Source organism: Pagrus pagrus (genome assembly GCF_965226575.1).
Source record: "Pagrus pagrus genome assembly, chromosome: 1".
Lineage (NCBI taxonomy): Eukaryota > Metazoa > Chordata > Actinopteri > Spariformes > Sparidae > Pagrus > Pagrus pagrus.
In genome coordinates, this window is record NC_140185.1 from 3,530,197 (window position 1) to 3,551,249 (window position 21,053).

Below are 21,053 nucleotides of genomic sequence, written 5' to 3' on the forward strand. Positions count from 1 at the left end.
ATATCGCTCCAAACCATACAGATGGAGAGGCAGATAAGACCTACTGACATGGATGTAGATGATGTTTATATATAAAAAAAAGTCTAATAATTTGAGTGATGCTAATGCTATGACACAGCACATCTATTCTAGCTGGAGACTGTGGGAATGGAGACATAGATCCCTCGAGCCTTGGTGAGGATGTCAAAGCTGGAGGCTGGAGTTGGATCATAGCATGCTTGAGATGGGAGTCAGCATCAGTCAAAAAGGATGTTATATTTTGAGGGGGCTTTACAACGTCAGCACCAGTCACATTGTAAATTCACAGCACATTCTTTCTGGGTGGCTTAAGGCTGCTAAAAGCCTCCGTCTTCACTGCTGGTTAGCCTAGGGTTAAGTGGGTTAAATTCTAAAATGGTCTTAACTCTGCAAGGTGGCTAATCTTGGATCACAGCAGGGTGAGCTAAGCTGAAGTGGACTTGAGTCTCGGTTATCCACTTTCAGATGTGCCAGGTTGACACAATAGCCGGGTGGTTTAATCCCTGCCGGCAGTGGACTGAACATTTTTAAGAATGCAGTGAGCAGGCTTTTTAGATGTATCTCTATGTTACATTTATGCAATGAACAACAAAATCAAACTCTAAGCCACTAGTGCACACAGGTCCATTTTAATCAATACTGATTATGAGACAAAACAAAGATTCATCTTCTTCACGCACTGAAAACCGACACGTCATTGATATATTGAATTTTAGCCTCATCCATGCATAAACTGTAGAGAGAAGTTGCTTAGTGTCTGGAATGCATATGACACTGCAGTGGGTTAATTCATAGTCACGCTCGCCATCAGGAGCACAGGGAGAAATCCCAGTGGGCCGGTCACTCAGCTCATTATACAAACCAAGAGCGAGAGAGGTGTGTAATTTGCCCACTTTGATTATGCACCAGGCTACATCCTCCTTCCAGGAGCACATGGACAGGTGAAGTCACTGCGAGAAGTTGTTAGCTCTCCTGGTCTGGTTAAAAAAGTCCAGTCATTTATTAGATCTGGTCAGTCCTTAGGTAAATTATATATATAATTTTTCTTTTTTTTATTTGTTGCGTTTGTTTTCGGGGGTAATTACATTTTGATTCAAATATTGCTGAATCCTGATAGGTGACCTGAAGTATATGATATCACTTTTTCTCAATTGAACCCTGACCAATTCAAAGCAGTTAGAAGAGCACAGCAAAAAACAATACAAAATCACAACAGAAAAATCTCATGTGAAACAACCAGAACTGTTCAAGAAACTGTTGCGTTCATGTAGTCTCTCCCATAGGGTTAGAAGCTGAAAGTGGAAATGTTTTGTACTCCACTTCTTGCTGTGTCTGCCTTGCTGGCCCTGTGTCAGAACATTTATTGGTTGAATTAATCTACTTAACTACTTGGCCAGTGTCAAATTTTAAAAGTTTACATGGGCTGAAACTAATAACTGGATGGATGTCATGTCTGAAAGGGTTAAACAGTTTATTGGTGTTTAAAGATAGTGATTTGTTTGATTTATAATGTATATAACTACAAGTATACAACATTATGTTTATAATAATATGCACTGCAAATAGATTATAAAGCCATTAGAAGCACAGATAAACTTCTTATAATGTAATCAGACAAACATGACGCATTTACATCAATTTCAATGTCATTTTATTAACTATGCAGGTGCCTCATAAGATATTCACTTGGGTAGATTTTTGTGTGTTATATCTTGCTTCAATTATAATAAATTATCTTACACTGGTGATTAATGAGGGCCAATTTAAGTAAAGTGTCCTCAAGCATTCAATGCTTTTGTTTGGCAGTAGACCACAGGCTCATGTGTGGCTGGCTGAGATATTTTCTTGTGTCTTGAGTTATTTTAAAGTTCAGTGAAATGTTGGATGGCACACAGTGACCCTGCTAACCTTGTATACCTTTGCCTCCTGGTTGATGTACTCCCCTCAGACAGATATGGTCAACACAGGGCCCTGAAGCTTCAGAGAGGGATGTGATTAGGATGACCTACAAACACTGGATGTTATTACAGGAACTCGCGTGCTCACACACACACACACACACACACACACACACAGAAGCATCAGTGTGCTTATTAGCGTCAATGTTGGGGTAATGAGAACAGGGCTTTGTAAAAATTATTAAATAAACACTGACTCTAATTAGTGACATACGTAGATATGGTGTAAAAAGACTAGGATAACTTTGGGAGGATAACATGATCATATACCTTTAACATAAACAAAAAAAAAAGGTAATGAGTTAGAACTACTTGTGATATACTGTGACTGCATAATAAGTGCTCCAAATGAGGAATGATCAGAGGACTTACTGAAAGCTGCTCTATAGGCGAGAGAGATGTACATATTTCTCTCCCACTCATTTGAGATGCTGTTTAGTATCACAATTTGAGCAGATAATATTCTGGTGTCTGGTATGATTGTTCCTCTGTCGGTGGGAAGATGATGATTTGAAGCCTGTACAAAATCCACCACCATGTATTTGTTACTTTAATGCCATTTCGTGGTCTGGGTCTTCTTTCAAAGTGACCCCTTGCTGCCAGCGGCACCTTTGATACAAAAACCCTGTCAAATTCCGGTGATGATGGAACATTTCTGTTTAAAATACAAAAAGTGCTGCCTTCTTTTTAATCATTGGCGATTTCAGTGGCAACTCTGTGCAGGTTCAGGTTCCTGCTGACAGACTAGACAAAATAATAGAAGCACATCGCTTGAAAGGGTTAGTTGTTAGATCATGTTTGTACTAATTGACTGGACTGGACACAACTTGCAGGCCAGACTTTAAACACTAGAATTTTAACACTTTTAAGACATGAGCCTTCAACCGTCATGATGACTTTACACCAGCTGCAGTACAACAAATATTTTCTCAGTGTGTGATCATAAAGTCCTTGTCAGAGGCCTAAGACTGAATGTACTGGGAGCTTAGTTTAGAAAGGATTTGTTTAAAAAAGTGTAACTAAAACAAAACAGAAAGATACTTTTTGCTCATTTCGTTATGCAAAGAAGTGGTTTTGGGTTCTTTGCAAGGTGTTTAACCACCTTATCTCTAGCCCTCACGATACATTGTGCTAATTATCACTTAACTGGGATCTTAACCTGAATTTCATGGTAACGGGATGCTGATCCTTGTTATTCATTCATGAAGACCTACAGTAGGTTAGTGACTTTATCAAGTGAATACTGCTAAGACTATTATTATTTCTTAGCCCACTTAGAAAACACTTAAGCCTTGAAAGTCCTGCTGGTATGTCACTTAATGTGTTACTTAGCAAGATTATACCCCCCAGTGAACATGTCTATATGTGTTTCTGTCTGTCTGGACAGATTTTAAATGCAATAGCCTCACAACTGCGCAAGAGGCAGGTACAAAACTTTTCAGGTGTGTAGTTGAGATAAAAAAAAAAGAAGGCAGAGTTCGTAGACCGCTGTGGTCTAATGTAATGATGTAGTGATCACTACTGACTAGTTGTGGGTCAGACAGTAGCCAAGCCAAAAATATTAATGTAGGTGGGCCTATGAGATAAAAGGTATGCAAGAAGAACCAAAGCATAAAGTCATATTTAGATCAAACCTAACAATTTTACTCTGTATTTTAAGATCTCATTAAAACATTACTTAGACCAGTGTTTTACAGTCCTGTTCCTGGAGGCCCCCTGCCCTGCATGTTTTAGATGTTTGCTGCTCCAACACCTGATTCAAATGATCATCTTGTCATCAAACTCTGCTGAAGCCTGATAATGACCCATTCATTTGAATCACGTGTGTTAGAGCTGGAAAACATCTAAAGCATGCAGGGCAGGGGGCTCTGATGTTCTGTGAGTTTCCAGTATATTGGAAAGACTCTCACTGATTTAGAAAAGCACATTGCTGTTATCTTTTTTAGAATAAATCCTCAATGCTGTTCAATGGTAGAGGCAGGAGCCTCTGATGGATAACTTAACACTAGACACAACTTTGAGGTAAATTAATTGTTTTTTTTTCTTTTTGTCATCTTGGTGAACCAAATCCTAAGCTTGAAGGGGAGAGAAAATAAAGCTTTAAACACCAGAAACTCCGAGTGAAGATGTTTAATGTGCTGAACATCTGAATGGGGCTATTCAATCAGTGAGGCGTTTGATGTTCAAGATTAGTTTCTTTATTTGAATAATCTTGCAGTTTCATCAAGGTAGCATGATAAATAGAAATGTAATTACCACAGAAAGTGTAAAAATGCTGTCAATGAACACATTGCCAGGTGTTGAAGTAGGTGAGATGGTTTGCCTATATGGCTCACATGCATCTAAGTCTGCTGCCAAGGTGTGGGTTTGCTGAGTTACACACTTTTACAAGTGAAGTTACTTTTTTTCCCCTCTTTCATTTACACCAAAATAGAAAAAGGATAGAGAGCGGAGAGAAAACATGAGGAAGAGAATGAGAGGAAAGGGAGGTGGTGTGTTCCAAGTCAATTTCTCCTTCCTCAGATTGACTTCAAAGCAACACGGCTAATCCTCTAACGCCTGCTCGTTAATAATCCGGTTAATAATCCATTTAGCCGCTTTCATGCTGTTCTGTTTGTTGGCATTATAGTGCAGCGGAAAAGTGAAGGGAGGAGTCGTTGCATTTCACTTTCTCACACACACACACACACACACACACACACACACACACACACACACACACACACGCACACACACACACCACTTCAACACTTGTTTAACGACAATAGGCGTCTATGTGTGGCGTACTTCCACTCCAAACACACTTAACTTATCTAGGCCTCAAAATGATTTACTTTAGATTTTTTCCTCACATCTGTGTGTGTTTCTGTGTATGCCTGTGTATAAACTGTTTCGCTGCCCAACCACAAATAACAAGTATGAAAGGAAACATAAAGGAGACATAGAGAAAGTCTCGCGAAAGTCGGCATAAGGACAGCTTTACCGTTCACGTTCAATATACACACACACACACACGCACGCACACACACACACAATCTCAAGTCATTTGCCCTCTTTTTCTTATCTTTCTCTCAGTTGCTCTCCCTCCCAGTTTCTCTTTCATTCTCTGTTTTTATTTCCTTTGGTCTCTTATTCCATTTATTTTTTTCTCACAGATGGAACTAAGCCAGCCTCAAGGTTTTGGACTGGAATCCATATTTTCATAGAGCATGCTGGCTTGCAACTGCCATTCCCAGTGAGCCCGAACAAGCGGGTTGCCAGATCCATCATGGTTTTATCTCTCATTATCTCTGAGACTCCCGGCCCCCTCTACTAGCCTTCTGCAACTGCTGGAACAGAGTGCAAATGAGAGATGAAACAATTAACTTCCATTTTCTATAATCAGCAGAGAACTTGACAGGAGAAGCAGTAAGAAAGAGAGAATATGAAAATAATATCTAGCTCGTCCCCTTTTATTCCTGATGTGTCTACAAAAAGTCTACAGCAGGATGGATGGATGGGTGATAATCTCTGACTGGTAGCAATCAGAGGTATTCTGTTGTCATTTTAACATAATGAGTCGACTTAAATGATTCATGCAAAAACTATGATTTTTACTGTTTTAATTCAGAGAGAAAGAAACATTTATTGTCATCAGACAAACTCCAGCATCTATTTTGATCATTGGTTTACTGTGTCCCATCACTTTTTGGGGGCAAAATGCCAATTTTTTGCTAGCTAGGCTTTATTTATTTATTGTATAGTTAATGGTACTGTATCTTGAACCACAAATACATGTCTGGCATTTGTAACAAACCAAACAACTTGAAAATATGTTGAAGACTCACCATGCTGTGATGATTTAATTGTGAAAAGACCTCTGGCCTTAATAGATTTTCATGATTTCTTCAATGTGTTGCTCCAGTCACCATGAAGCAGCCAGTGACGTATCTACATATACAGTATATCTGTAGGTCTGGTCTATTCAGTACAGTAAATAATGTTACTCATTTATGAACAGATGTATTTCCTCTCCTCAGATGTGAACCTGTCAAAAAAAACTTTTTGTTCAACAATAAAATAAACTTCTGAATGTCCAAGTTAGAGGCTATATTTAACAGTGTTGGGGGTAACTTATTACAAAGTAATCTAGAGTACTAAGGGCTGGATCTACTAAAGGTTTGCGTGTATTAAAACGTGTGCAAACTCCTTGCACACGCAAAAAAAATGTACAAACTGATTTACTAACAGTGCGCAAAAAGGGTTGCATCTGTCAAAGGTGCAAAATAGCGCGTCTGCATTCAGTTAGTACGTTTGCAGCAATGAATATGCAACATGGGGCGTTTACACGCAATTGTGCGTGTTGTGGGTGGAGAAAATGTAAATATATTAATTTAGCACACGCAAAGTAATTTATCAAACCTGAACGCAATTTTGCTCATAGAAACTGCGTCTATATTTAACACGTCTCAAAGGGAGGTGCAAACGGTTTGTATGCGTAATTGCGCACACATGGCTGCGGTTATTGTTGCAAGAAGAAGACGCCGAGAACGCATTTTTCACCCTCGTGTGAACATTTTTGGGATGAATGAGGAAACTATCATTAGAACATATCGCCTATCCAGCCTTGCCATTTTGGAGCTGTTGCAGCTACGAGAAGGAGTCACGTAGTACCTGCAATAACAAAACTCCTTGCAAGTTTACTATTATTATTATATTTATATTATTATACGCCAATTTTTCTTTTGTTCTTCTTCTGATGTCTTGGTATCTCCTTTTCACTTCATCCACTGTTCGCCTGTTTTTTCCAACAGCATTAACTTTTTCACCGATTTTCTCCCACACAGCGTTCCTTTGCGCGACCGTCAGATTCCTTTGCTGCAGCTCATTGAAATGTTTATTCGCTTCCTCTACCAACACTTCTAATTCCAAAGGGTTGAATTTCACTTTGTGCTTTCGCTCTCTCAAACTCGCCATGCTGAAAACCATGAAACACACTAAACCCTAATTTAAATAGGCATGTCTCCAACACGCACCTGTTGTCATTAACGCAATCACTCTTAGTAAATCGCCCGCAAACCACGGTTCAACCCCACACGCAAATTTCTAGATTGCGAACGCAGATTAGTACAAGCAATTTGGGATCTTAGTAGATCCGGCCCTCAGAGTACTACTTTTTGTTGTAACAACTAATGTTATGCATTAGTTCTGCAATTCAAGTAATCCGTTATTTAGTTAGTTTTTCATAAAAGCAATCAGTTTCTGAAAAAAATGCTGTCTTTTACTTTCCTTTTGTCGCCACAAAAATAAGCATTTGCTCTGTTTGTGTTTCCCTCCTGTTGCTGCAGAGGGTAAACCTATAGTTGTGTCAGTGAGAATGAAGTCGTAATTTTAGGCTATGGCTAGTCCAGATGTTATTTCAAAGAGAAATATCAGCGGCACTAAGATGCAAAAGCATTCAGTTATCTGTGAAAACTGTGCTAAAATGTCATCAACAGGATGCTCCATGTTCAACATTTAGTGCACGCGGCTGGCTGCTCTGTAGCTTGAATTCCGACTTTATCATAAAATTACAACTTTATGATTGTAAGGTTTTTTTATACTCTACAATGCCCGACTTGTTTCTCAAAATATTACAACTTAATTTTCTTACTATTTTATGCTTGCAACATTACTACTTCATTCATCTCAGATTCATGTCAGGTTTAAGAGCTACTTGCAAGGATGTTACAGGCCACTTGCTGTATTAGAATTGCGACATAACCATTGACATCAACTGAGCATTTCAGTGCTTTCTTGCTCACTGACAAAATCTGTGTCGGGATTTGGTTATATGAAATAAATGCATAATGTTGTACAGAAACTAGCGTGACTAAATTTGTATGCAAGCTTATGAAAAAAGCATTTTAGATCAAAGCTTTGCTGCCGATCAAGGTCAGGCACATGAGAGATATGAATTTCTGGCATAGTAAAAATGCCATTACACATTTAGAAACTGTAATTTCTCATTGACTTCATAATTAACCAAACAAAGAGCAGTCAGATTGTTACTGACACTGTTTTTCACTTTGTTCCCCCACAGATCTTGTGCGTTTTTCAGGTTTCAGGTCTGTGTGTCATCATCATGTTTGAGATGTGTTTAATGACATGGCTGATTTAGTGACAAGAGGGAAGCAGATTTGTGTAGAATGATGGGGAGAAATAGACATGTTGTGCCTTTGAATAAGTTCTACCAGGGGGCAAGGCTCTATTCAAGCCTTCTACACTAAAGTAACAGGACTTGGGATACGTCGTATTTCACTGACTTTATTGTGTATCTTAAAGGGATACAGTAGATTAAGTTGATGATGGCAGTTTAGATTCTCCCATGATTCAATCATTCAATAAATGTTCTCTATTTTGGACCATGGTGTGTAATAGCAAAAGTTAAAATTAAAACATTAATAACAAAGATTATCTAAAATACACTAAATGTCACATAAAAAATCCAGGGGTACTTTTTTTTTGTTTTTACATCTTGAGTCCTTAACGTCGGAATAACTGTTTATCTAATCAACAGATAACAGATTAATTCTTTATTATATTTTTAGTCATCTTTCAATCATAATTCAGCTACACAGTGCAAAAGTGTCCTGAAGCAGGACAACATTTAATATGTTACAGCCTTGTAAGTATGAAATTGGAGCTACAGTGCACAAATTATGTTCATAATCGATTCATTAGATGAATGTTACTTTGATGGATCAATTCATCTTTTTGCCAACAAAATGTCCGAAAAATAGTGAAAAATCACAATATCCAAAAGCCCAAGAAGACATCTTTAAACTACTTGTCTTTTCTGATCAAAAAGTCCAAAAGCTGTTAAGGTAAGTATCACTACAGAGATAAGTAGCAAGCAAAACATTGGATGGAGTTGCAGAATATTTGGCATTTTTGCTTGAAAAACAGTTAATTGTAAAAATAGCTGCTGAATCTGAGTTCCCTCCCCAGACAATTTAACACACCTTAAAGACCCACATGCATGCTGGTTGGGTCAACGACTCAGATATGACCTTAATGACTATGTAAGGGTTCACACCCACTCAGGGTATAAAAGCCTGCAACTCCCCGCCATTTAGTTAGAACTGAAGAAGCCTCTTGGATGAGAGGTGAAACGTCTTCAAGAAACTGAAAGAAGTCCAGTTGCCTACGATACAGCACTTAGCTGCTGAATCATTTTGTCGATTGGTTAATGGGGAGATTGCTTCAGCTCTACTTGAAAAATGAATAACTTTGCATGCAATACTGCTTCCTCGTCTTGTTTGTTGTTGTGTAGAGTGTCAGTGTGAATCTCTTGTTCTTTTTACAGGAGTTGCATGATTTTATCTCAGGTTCATGCTGATAAAGTCAATTTGCAGTTTTCAACTAACAGGACCACATTTTTTTTAATTCATTATTTTAATTTTATTGTATTGTTCAGCCAAAGGAGATCTGCTTTCATGGCTCACTGCAGCACCCTGGCAAATTACTAGTTGGAAAAACTTGCTGCAGTGTATTGATATTGTGTGCAACACAATGAAATTCTGGTTCACTCATTCAAACTGCTGTGGATTAGGTGACAGTTACACTGTTGGAAATGTTGTACTGTACATGGATAAAATACATACACATTAGTTTTATTATATTAAGTATAATTGCAGTTTTTTCTAGATTTTTGTGTTAATAGCAGTGTTATTCTACACCTTTACATCCATTGTGCTGTTGTAAATTGTTTTATTGGTTAAGCAGAAAGTATTAGAGTCACACCAGGCTACAAAACCTTGAACCTGGCTGGCAGCAGCTTATGAAAAACAATCTACATGCACATTTTTATTTTTTACCAGGCACTGCTGCAGTGCAAAGATAAACTCTACTTGTCACCTCGTCATCCAGGATTTAATGGCAAAAGTTTTATTTGCTGGAATAAGAGTGAGTTGCACATGCAGTTTTTTCAATTTTAGGCAACAACGGTCAGTGTTCGGGAACTAGATAAACTAGGATACAGAACTTTAGTTAAGCAAGGAAGGACACATTTGTTTGGGGTAAGGAAATAAATATAGCTTTGGTTCGGGGGCTAGATTTAAGATTTTCCCTGTCAGTTGACATTTTGCTTTTAGCAAAATGACTAGGATAATATGAGGCCTGAGCTCACAGACCATCGGCAACTCCATCTGCATGCGAGCACTTGGCACTGTGAACAGCTGCTGCTTTTAAAACTTTCTCTAAAAAATGCTGCATTGACTCTCATACAGTATTAATCTCTGCTATGCTCTAAATGTTGATGCAAAGTGTAAGGGAGACAGGAGACAGAAGGTTGAAATCCCAACTGAATCCCAGCAAACCTTAAAAGAACTTAATAAAGTCAGAGATCACAGAGATTACCTCAGCGGAACGGTACACACATACGCTGACCTGAACTAGACTGTTCTTAGTTAATTAAAGGATTTAGTAATTAGTAGATTGTTAAATACGGGACACATTGTCTTCCTATTGTGCTGTGAGGTTTGCGTCACCTCGGATATCAAGACTAATACCTTCTAATTGGAGCAACAGAGTGGAGGTTGTGAAAAATAGCTGGTATCACAGTTGGTAAAACAGTCATAGATCCAGATGGTAAGTACAGTAATCCCAGGAAAGGATTGTCCAATTATTGGCTTTAGAAGGCTAATATTAGGTATGTTGATGGAAACTTTAGCCAAACAGCAGTTCTTAATTGAGTTCTGACATTTAAATAAATTCCTTCATACGGACTGTCGTTCAATTCTTTCAATCCGCCTGAAAGCAAAAATTGCAGATCAGATAGAGCTGGAACTGGAAAAAAATTGTGGGCACACTCATTAAACATGATACAGACTAAAACAAAGATAAATGTTATCCTATCAGAGACTTTGGGTTGAAGAAAAACTATTTCTATTATTCTATTATTATTATTAACTATTTGTCTGATCACCTGAAACACACCCATGTTGTATGATTCGGCAAGTTAATGACCAAGAAAACTTGACCAGGACACCTTTCAGAGGAAGGATTGAACGTAAAAAGATTTTATCGCAGATTGCAATAAACGAAACTCACATAAAGTTGACTATGGTGAATTTTTGTTATCGAGATAATAGTGAATATTCTCACTTGAATGACTTGAAAAAGCTGTCTAACTCACTGGCGTACAGCCTGCCACCATGGCCTTAAGGCATGGCTTGCACATTGTTTCCCCCAGAAATCAACTTAAATTTGGATGCATGTAAATAACTATGGATTCCAGACAAAAAAAACACAGGGAGATGAGGTCACCACCATTTATTTATCCTTCATTTGTGCAGGAGGATTTATGTTTTCTGATTTAAGATTCATTGTTCCTTCACAAAAAAAAAAAAGATCTGTGATGCAATGAAAATATGTTTTTTGTGATTATATTATGTTTTCGCACAATTTTAGATTATATTTTAAAGTTTGAAGAATATTTTGTTGATTATCGGGATAACACTGTTCATTGTAATTATGTTGGATCGGATAATCATGACGTGAATTTTTTAAATTGTGCCATGCCTATATCAGACACAGCAGTTTGTTGAAGAAGTGCTTTATTACAGGTCTTAACTTGTTCTATTCTTACCTCAGATTGCATTTCTTCTCTCTCTTCCAACCTCAGGGATTCTCTGAGCTATATACAGTATTGTTATTTGTTGTTTTATTCACTTTTTCTTCTCTTAGTGGTTGTCTCTTTGAGATAATAAAGATATATACTTGTTGTTACCCAGAAATGTATGAATCAACTTTCAATCCCATTTTGTGTGCTGAATCTATGTTCACATGGCATCACAGTCTTTACTGACTCTGCCTGTCTCTTTTCAAGGCAGCTGTGTTAGAAATGCCATCTGAGAGGCATCTTAAAGTTTAAGATTTGTAATGGTGACAGCACCGTGCCTTTTACAATTGACCAGCTTATTTAACCATTGCTAAGTGTGATCAGCAGCTATATCACCTTAGTAATGATAATACTGTTACCTCTCTGATGATTCTAATGATTAAGGAGGGGTGGGGACATGCAAGTAAAGGGCCCCGGGTTGTAATCACTAAGGACTTGGCCTCAATTTTGGGGCCCACATTCTACTAGGTGAGCTACTGGGGCGCCCTAGGATTAATGACTTCAACGGTGACATCATTGGAACTCACTGGACATCACTGGTCCTTTTGCATTCCTTTTTCAGTTGGTATATCAGTGCTTTTTCCACACAGATTCTGTTGTGTCTGTAGACAATACTGAAACTAAACCAAACATAAAGATGTGGCCAGAGTCAGGTGGTTCCTTTTACATGATGTCTGCTCCATTGTTAATATTAAAATATTGATGAGTGCAGTTTAAATTAAATTGTTTGTGACTGATGTTAATGCAACAACTAATTGTAATATTGATTTCAATTGATCAATTGATAGCCAATACCATCACTTTTAAATGAGCTGTTGCGCTTCTATGAATATGTCTCTGCAGTCTACATGCCAGCTTATGTGTGTATTTGAGCACAATATTGGCACTGTGAAGATTTTCAATTATGAGTAGCTGTGCTGGAAGAATAAGCAGCAAAACTATTGGCTAACCATTTGTATCATTTGCAATTAGTGTAAGAACTAAAGCTTGATTCCCCCCCCCCTCTCTCTCATCCCTTGGTTTAATTGGCATTTCCATGTAAAAATGTGAGAAAGTCACTAAGACGGCGGCAGCCTTCCATTTAAACAGATTATGGATGGAACAGTTACCAGTGAGGGCCAAATAGCCCTTTGTAATCCTCACAGAGGACATTTAATTAACTGCCCTTCTTTCTATTCTCTCTCTCTCTCTCTCTCTCTCTCTCTCTCTCTCCCTCTCTCTCTCTCTCTCTCTCTCTCTGCCATGCCTTTCAGTCTTTTTCTATCTCATTGCATTTCTATTTCTATCTTTTCCTTGCCTGTCTTTTTTATTTGTCTCAATCCATCTGTCTTTTCAAAATGTGATTGTGTATAGAGGACACCTCACATACATCTTCACAGTGCAGGTGTTTTCACTTAAATAGCACTTTTTTCCTTTAGAGGCTAAACGACTGGAATAGTTTGTGCTGCATGTTAACCCTACATAGGAGACAGCGAGAAAGAGGGGAATGAGTTCCACTTAATGCCTTCACTACTGTCAGCACAATATAGAGCAGGAGAAAAAGAGAGATATTGAGAAAATGAGATAGTAGTGAGGAGGAGAGGTGCTGATTGGGGTCATCAGAGGAGAGTGGACAAGGCAGAGGAGGAGGGGTTTGTTTGATTCAGCTATTAACTTGGCATCAAGCTCCATCACAGGGTTGAGTTCACATATATACTCACTACTACATGTGTTTAGACACAATATGTAAACATGCATTTACATATAGACATGCAGAGACAAACACATTCATCAGGAACATCTTTAGGTTCCAGCAGAAAAAAGGGTTCTTTTTTCTATAGCTGGTTTTATTTGCACAATGTAATGTTGACTCAGAAACTGTATACCATTGGTGCTGTGCCTTTGCACTTTAACCGCATCACATGACTCATAATTGTGTTCTTACATGGCAGAGATAATATAAACAGTTGGAAAGTATTTGTCCTTGTAGAGTGTGCTTGTGTTTGTGTCATGTTTGTTGTAAGAGCTTGCTGAGGTTTCCTTGATTTACTATGTGTCCTTGATATGATGATGGTGTGCTGAAGATCTGCACTTATTGCTCATTGTTCATCATTAGGACAACACCATGAGTGTCGGTGAAAGTAGATATTTGGCAGCATCAGATCTTGCCAGTATGTGACCTTAAAGCATACAAGTTTAGCCAAAAATTCATTATCTACTCACCCTCCGGCAAATGGAAGGTTGGGTGAATTTTTGTAGTCCACAAAACATTTCTGGAGCTTCACAGCAAAATAGCCTGTAGCATCTCCTTAACAACTGAAGTAAATGGGGGAAGAAAAAAAAAGAAACACACAAAAAAACATAAAATGGCTCGATACAGTTTGTCTGGCGTACTCCAAGTTTCTGGAAGCGTTCGCAATTTCAAATTGATTTGAAAAGACGTTATTTACAGCTTTTTTTAAAGACAAAATCTTCACTGTAGCTGCTAGGCTTAAAAGTGTAGCGAGCACTCAGCTTAAGTGGGTACAGGGTGTAAATATTGCCTTTTTCAAATCAGTTTTTCGATTGTGATACTCCAGGAGACTTGAATTGCGTCAGGTGAGCTGTATGGAGCCATTTCAGAGAATCCTGCAATGCTTTTTAGCTGTTAAGCTCCAGAAATGTTTTGTGGACTAAGAAATGTCATCTGACAGTGAGACAGTAATCACCTAACTCAGTGGATTATTGATTAGGATAAACTGGAACTAAAATATTTGAAGACTCTGACCACAAGTTACAGGCCATGGAAAATTATGTTGTTCTAGACAGTATTTTTTTCTGGAACACAAAGGAAAGTTGCTGTGACTATGAACAGTATAATGAAACCATTAAAACAGATTATCAATAATCCACTTCAACTGCAGAAGCCTGTATACAAACGTCAACAACATCAAGGAATACTTAAGTCAATTTAAGTATAACAATTGAAATCTGCATAGAAAAAAACAAATATATATATATATATATATATATATATATATATATAGAGAGAGAGAGAGAGAGAGAGAGAGATGTTTATAGAAGACAAAAGAGGTATCAATATATAAGCTATAATACATAAGATAATGGCTGATAAATTAAATTATATTTTGCAGGACACATTTGGTTTTAAATTATAGTTCATTATATATATATATATATATATATATATATATATATATATATATATATATATAATTTATTTATTTTATTTTTATTTTTTTCACCAGACAAGCACTTCAAATGGATTTGTTCAGTTTTTGAACTTGCATAAAGGTTAAATTTATTTGCGACTCTTCAGCGTGAGTGGCAGAGCTGCACTGTTCGTCAGCTTGCTCCAGTAACTTGTGTACAGAGCCCCGCTCCCTAGGCGATCTGCTGGCATTTCTTTGCACTGTTTAGTTCTGCTCCTCCTCCCCTTTCTAATCACAGTAAGAAAACCACAGATTTTGCCTGTTCCGATTTTTGACACTTACAGGTGAATTATTTATTGTGTAAAATTTTCACGGAGGTGCACCAATAATTTTGCAAAATAAAATCAGCTCCAACAAACCAACTGGCGATGGTTTTTGAGCCATCGCCGATAGATGATATATTCGGCCAGTCACCCAACCCTATTGTGTTCATAACAAAAATCCATTAACATGGACAAACCACAGCAAACACAACTTCTATTTTCATTTGACGGGTTTGTGCATAAGGGCTCATGATTCTAAACATACTGTATGTACTCTGAGAACAAGATAACAAGATAGTGCTATGCGAAATTGAACTTGTCGCAATGCTTGGACTCACAATCTATTGGAGAAAATGAGGTTGGTGGGCACAGAAAAGCATCTATAGCACTATTAGTAATTGTGGGTCCCACTGTTTCTAGGGATTGCAACATATCAATAGATCCAGTGAGATGCATTAGTGTGAGGGATGGTAATAGCACCGAGCTACATCTCCCTATAGTCCTTCATTAGCCACTAATCCACTGATGATTATTAGTGAAAGGTGTGTGTGTGTGTGTGTGTGTGTGTGTGTGTGTGTGAGATGCATTTTGGCATAGTGCTCTGTATATTAGCCCAGTGATTTATTATCTGGGTAATGCCGTCCCTTCTTCCCCAAAGCTGCTTTGTCCTTTTGCCAATTAATTCTGAGTCTGTTACGACCACAGGGAAAGAGGGAGGGAGACAGGGAGATCATCAACAAATACATTGGTTGAACTCCACAGTCAAGTGCAGCGCTATATTTTTTGTAAGATGCGGATGGTTAATTTTGCTCTTCTGTTTTCTTTTGATGTCTGCTTATGTTTTTCTTTGCAACGTTCGCTTCCTCCTTTTCTTCCATAATGCCATTGATTTATGCAATTGCTTGCTCATTGTTTTCATTTTTCTTTCTCTGCTTAATTCTTCCATCTTCCACTCTTCGTTGTCCTGCGGTTTCTATAACAACCTCAGGGTCATTTCTCATCCTCTGCATTTCACTCTTAGTCCTGTTGATGCAACACTTAACCAACAACTAGTCACTCAACTCATTTGTCTTGCTGTGCTCTATATTACTTGATTGCACCCACTTATTCTGAAAATACTTAATTTTCTCCTGCTCTCCTCTTGCTCTCCACCTTCCATCCTTTCAACATTTACTGTACAGTCATTCACACAAATGCATCTTCTTGTCTTACTGCTTACATTTGTTATGACAGAGAATGTAAAATGTAAAGAGCAAATTTATCATCTGGACTTGATGTTCAGCCAACTGTAAATAAACATAGGACAATACAGTTATACCATTTTTTTAAACAACTATTCTGCCAATCTACCAAAAGTGACGCAGCTGAGAGCAATCCTCTGGCTCCAGCCCTGACATTACTCCTCTGCTCCCCTGCTGTGACCAGCAAACACTGCTGTGCAGCATCTTCTGTGTGTGTGTGTGTGTGTGTGTGTGTGTGTGTGTGTGTGTGTGTGTGTGTGTGTGTGTGTGTGTGTGTGTGTGTGTGTGTGTGTGTGAGAGAGAGAGAGAGAGAGAGAGAGAGAGAGAGAGAGAGAGAGAGAGAGAGAGAGAGTGTGTGTGTGAGGGACCTTTTTTGATTTTTATGATTTTTGCCAGTGTTGATATGATTGCTGTTTACTACGGGTGCAAATAACACAGCACTGATTATAATTACTAGTTAAGATTCAGAGATCGCCTCCTAAGTATCTTGGACATATTTCCCTTGTCCATGTGAGACATTCAGGAAAGATGGGAGTGAGATTACAGTTGAATAGTAACATCCGAATATTCAGAAGAAACATACTAGATGACTTTGGCATTGTTACCACCTGCTAATTCAAACTGAATATTTTTTGGGGAAAACCAAACAAATCTTAGCAAAGAATTTGAATTGCAAAAATGGGAGATTTTTGCTGTTTTTTTTATTTGCATAACACCTAATTGCTATTCTTCAACTTGTATTTGTTGCACAAAACCTGAATTCTCCAGCAGAAGTTTCCATTGTAATTACTTTACATTTATTTATTCATTTTTTTGAGTGGGCAGTATTGCGTCCTCAGCCAGTCTGTACTGGCTGCTAGGGACCACAGCCACTCACCAAGCCCTTCAGTGTGTCTGTGTTTGACAAGCGTGCTCAAAGGTCCTAAATGCCAAATTGAGCACCACTAGTGGTCGCAGTTCAGCACCAGCATGTTAGACCTACCACTCCACTATATCATAACATAGCAAAATGTCATTGTTTCCTGACATCTGAGTCTGAAAGTTGTATATTGTACTTTCTAAAAAGGTTTTTATTGTATAAATCAAAAGAAACAAACAATACTGAACTGAACAAAGATAGAATATGGCTTTTTTTTTTGTACGTTTCTGTAAACTATGCTAGAGCCTAACATTTGCTTTGTTACCAAATGTGGCTAATGTATCTGCTTAAGGGAGTGAATTTGGCTGGAAGTCTGGATGATATGCAACAAATCTGAGGTGAATCATTCACTTTTTCATAAAAGGGGGGTTAGACATCACCTTTTCTGTGATATCATGTTTGGTTCAGGAGATATGATGCAAAATACATAATTCAGTTATGGCACAAAGTAAAATGGTTGCCATGGCCGCAATGTGCCGTTTTTGCGATGGCTCCATCTCTGAAAATGTTCAGAGCCCCAAACTGTACAAGTGTACCAACTTTCATGCTTTTATGATAAAGTGAACAATTTGTTTCGCATGTCATCTGGACTATGGCAGAGAATTGTGGAAACATTGGTTGTTTCAACCAAGCTTACCCAATTTTAAAAAAGGACAACATAATTTGGTATAAAATAACTGGAGAACTGTTTGTATACTCAAAAAGTCTTGTTTTGAACAATACTAGGTGTATTACAATGGTTTATTTAATATTATTCATTTTATTCGTATCAGACATTTCCCAACCCTATCTGACCTTCTCTAAAATCCCATTTTTTTCTTTCTTTTATTAATCCCTTTTCAGGTCCAGAGTGGTACTTGGTCAGAGTGGAGTTGACTGTGACTGATGTAAATGACAATGTCCCTGAATGGAGCATGGTTCCTGCTCCCTACCTTGCTGTGGTTTCCCCTGATGCCTCTGCGGGCTCACTGGTCTACAAGCTCCACGCACAGGATGGGGATGAAGGCAACAATGGTGAAGTTGAGTACTTCCTTTCTGATGGTATGTTATTTCTTCTTCTGTTCTCCTGCATGTCGTCTCATTCAACATTTTATTTCCAAAACAAAAAAAACAAAAAACAATTCTGACTGTTTACCTCAAGGTAAGGGTATGTTGGTGAGTGACAAGATCCTGGTTGGAGCATGCTGGTTCACTGGCATGTCAGGTTTTTTTCTGCTATGACAGGTAAAGATTTTTGCAACCAAATAGTCATTGACAAAGAATATTTAACCTGTGAACAGCACCACTTCTGGGTTTTGCATCCATAGACAGACATTATGACATGAAAGGTTTAGTTTACTAGTAACATTATTGTAGTTACTACATTGTAGTTATTTTCCAATATAATGTAATTAACCCCCTTAGCCCCATATTTTTGTTGTTCAGCCAGTGTTCATGGGTCTGGTGGACCCGCTGCATTTTTGGGTTTTTAATTCAACACAACCAACAATTTTATGTTAAAATACTCAACAGATGTTTACTTCATCCCAATTACAAGCAATATAAACAGCATATATGGTTAATATTTGCCCTTTACCTTTGTTAGATCATTTATGAAGTGCTACTTGTTTTAAATAAAGATTGATTCCCGCAAGACAAAGGGTAAAATGTGCGGGAATGTGAGAGCAGACGGTGTTGGTGCTTGAATTTTGCAACAATGTTGCAACCTTGTGCAGGAACAGCAGGTGAAGAAACACAACACACACACACACACACACACACACACACACACACACACACACACACACACACACACACACACACACCCTGGGTCCAGTGGACCCGAACATCCTGTATGTAATGTAAATGTGTAGGGGGGTGTACAGTGTGTGGTCATTGATAATGTGTACTGATATATGTTCTTCACAGAAAATGAGCCAAAGCCAATGAGTCTGAGTTTGAACAAATAATTAATCGTATCATCTTTCTTTTGACAAAAAATGAAAACGGGTCCCACAGACCCGAACACCATACAACGGTTAATTTCTCCACATTGCAAAATAATTGCTTTTCTTATTGTCTGCCATGTAATAATTTTGTCTGCCCATTTTGGAATCTGTGATACAACTGCCCATTGACAGAAGGGCTTCCACTTTTCCCCATGGGGGTGACAGAGAATGAATTGACATTAGAAATTAGCCTACAAGGAAAACAAACATTGATTATAGTTTCACAAGACTAAACTTTTCAGCTGTTATCCAAAAAAACGGAAATACCCTGTACCCACAGTAGATCAGGAGCAAATCTGATTAAGCTATATGCAAAAGGCAAAGTTTGCTCCTTCTTGTTGTTAATGTAATTGTTAATAAATTGTGTCAATCGTATTCTGGTGTGTGTGGGATTATGGATTTTCAGTTGTTTGAATTGATGTCAGTTCAATTATTTTGTGAATGCAGGATTGTGTGATAGAAGTACTCGTAGTATGATGTTACTTTGTAAATGCAGTGTAGTTTGGGTGAAAGCTTTATCATACCCTGTTATGTACATAGGACATAGATTTTAACATCCCATTTCTAGTCTCTCTGCATTTCACACCTCAACAACTTGGAATACTGACTGTCCAGTTATATTTACCACTTTATTGGCACATGTTCAGCATGCATTTGCAATATATTTTGACAGCTCTTGAACGCAACAGTGTTTCCGCAGCCTCTTGCCTTGCAGTCCTTTGCTCTGTTAACTCTGAGCTGTGACCTAAGGAGATTGTCATGTGTCCAGAGGTAGTTTTGTGTGTCACTTATCTTTTATTTAATGCCGAAAGACTTCTCAACATGAAACTACAGAAAGAAGTCCGGAAGAACAGGATCCAAATCAAGACAGTTGCACTGATTACAACAAAATCCTTTTCATCTTTGTAGTTTATCTTCTTGTTATGCTAGAAAGAAAAACTCTTACTGCTTTTTTACTAATATCTGGGATTGAACTACATCTACAGCCACCTAAAAACATTACCTCTTACCTTACAGTGTTCTTAGTGTTTCTTTCAAATTACTTTTTAATGTATCATTTGCCTCGTCAACATTTTGGGTCATCTATTATACATTAAAGATCATTCTGTACCTGAATTTACGTTTAGGTCATTTATGTTCAACTATCATCTGTGTATTGTTTTTATTTAGATACCTTGACATTGATAGATTGCTCATTCATATCATAATCTACAAATCCAAAAAGTTTTTACCTGCAAGCATTGATGCATAAGACCCATGCTGATTATGGCCTCTCAATAAAAAGTGTCGCTCCAAACAGCAAACATATTGCTATTATCTGCAGGTGGTGATGGTCGTTTTGAAGTGGACAGGAAGAGCGGCCAGGTACGAACCACAGGCCTTCCCCTGCAACAGGACAGGGAGTACCTGTTGACAGTAGTGGCTGCCGACCGGCTGGGCAGCCGCAGCGCCCCTGCTGTCGTCTCCGTGGTGGCTGGAGCCCGGCCACCACAGTTCACCAACGCTTCCTTCACCATTGCCATACCAGAAAACACCCCTGAAGGACAGCCGTGAGTTTACACATACGCACACAGGGAAAGATAAAAAAGCCTTGTCCTGGCTTCAGAATCATCTCCAGAGTATATACAGTCTATTTGGCTTGTAATACACAATGACTTTTTTTTTTTACCTGACTTTCTCTACTAGATATCTACATAAAGGGGTTCATCCACTTCACTTATTCACACACTTGTTCACACATACATTTCTCTTTGACATTAGATGAACATTAATTTTACTTCGCCTGTGTTTGAAAAGATAAATTCATCAAAGACATTTCATGTAGACACATG

At 38.1% G+C, this 21,053-nt stretch overlaps 1 protein-coding gene across 1 annotated transcript in view; it reads left to right on the forward strand.

The window, feature by feature from the left end:
* Positions 1–21,053, forward strand: part of LOC311257956 (neural-cadherin) — a 316,443-nt gene that overhangs the window by 75,656 nt on the left and 219,734 nt on the right. Inside the window, exons 2-3 of the mRNA XM_084353949.1 lie at positions 18,077–18,274; positions 20,546–20,771. Coding sequence (XP_084210075.1) covers positions 18,077–18,274; positions 20,546–20,771 — 424 coding nt within the window. The remainder of the gene's footprint in view (positions 1–18,076; positions 18,275–20,545; positions 20,772–21,053) is intronic.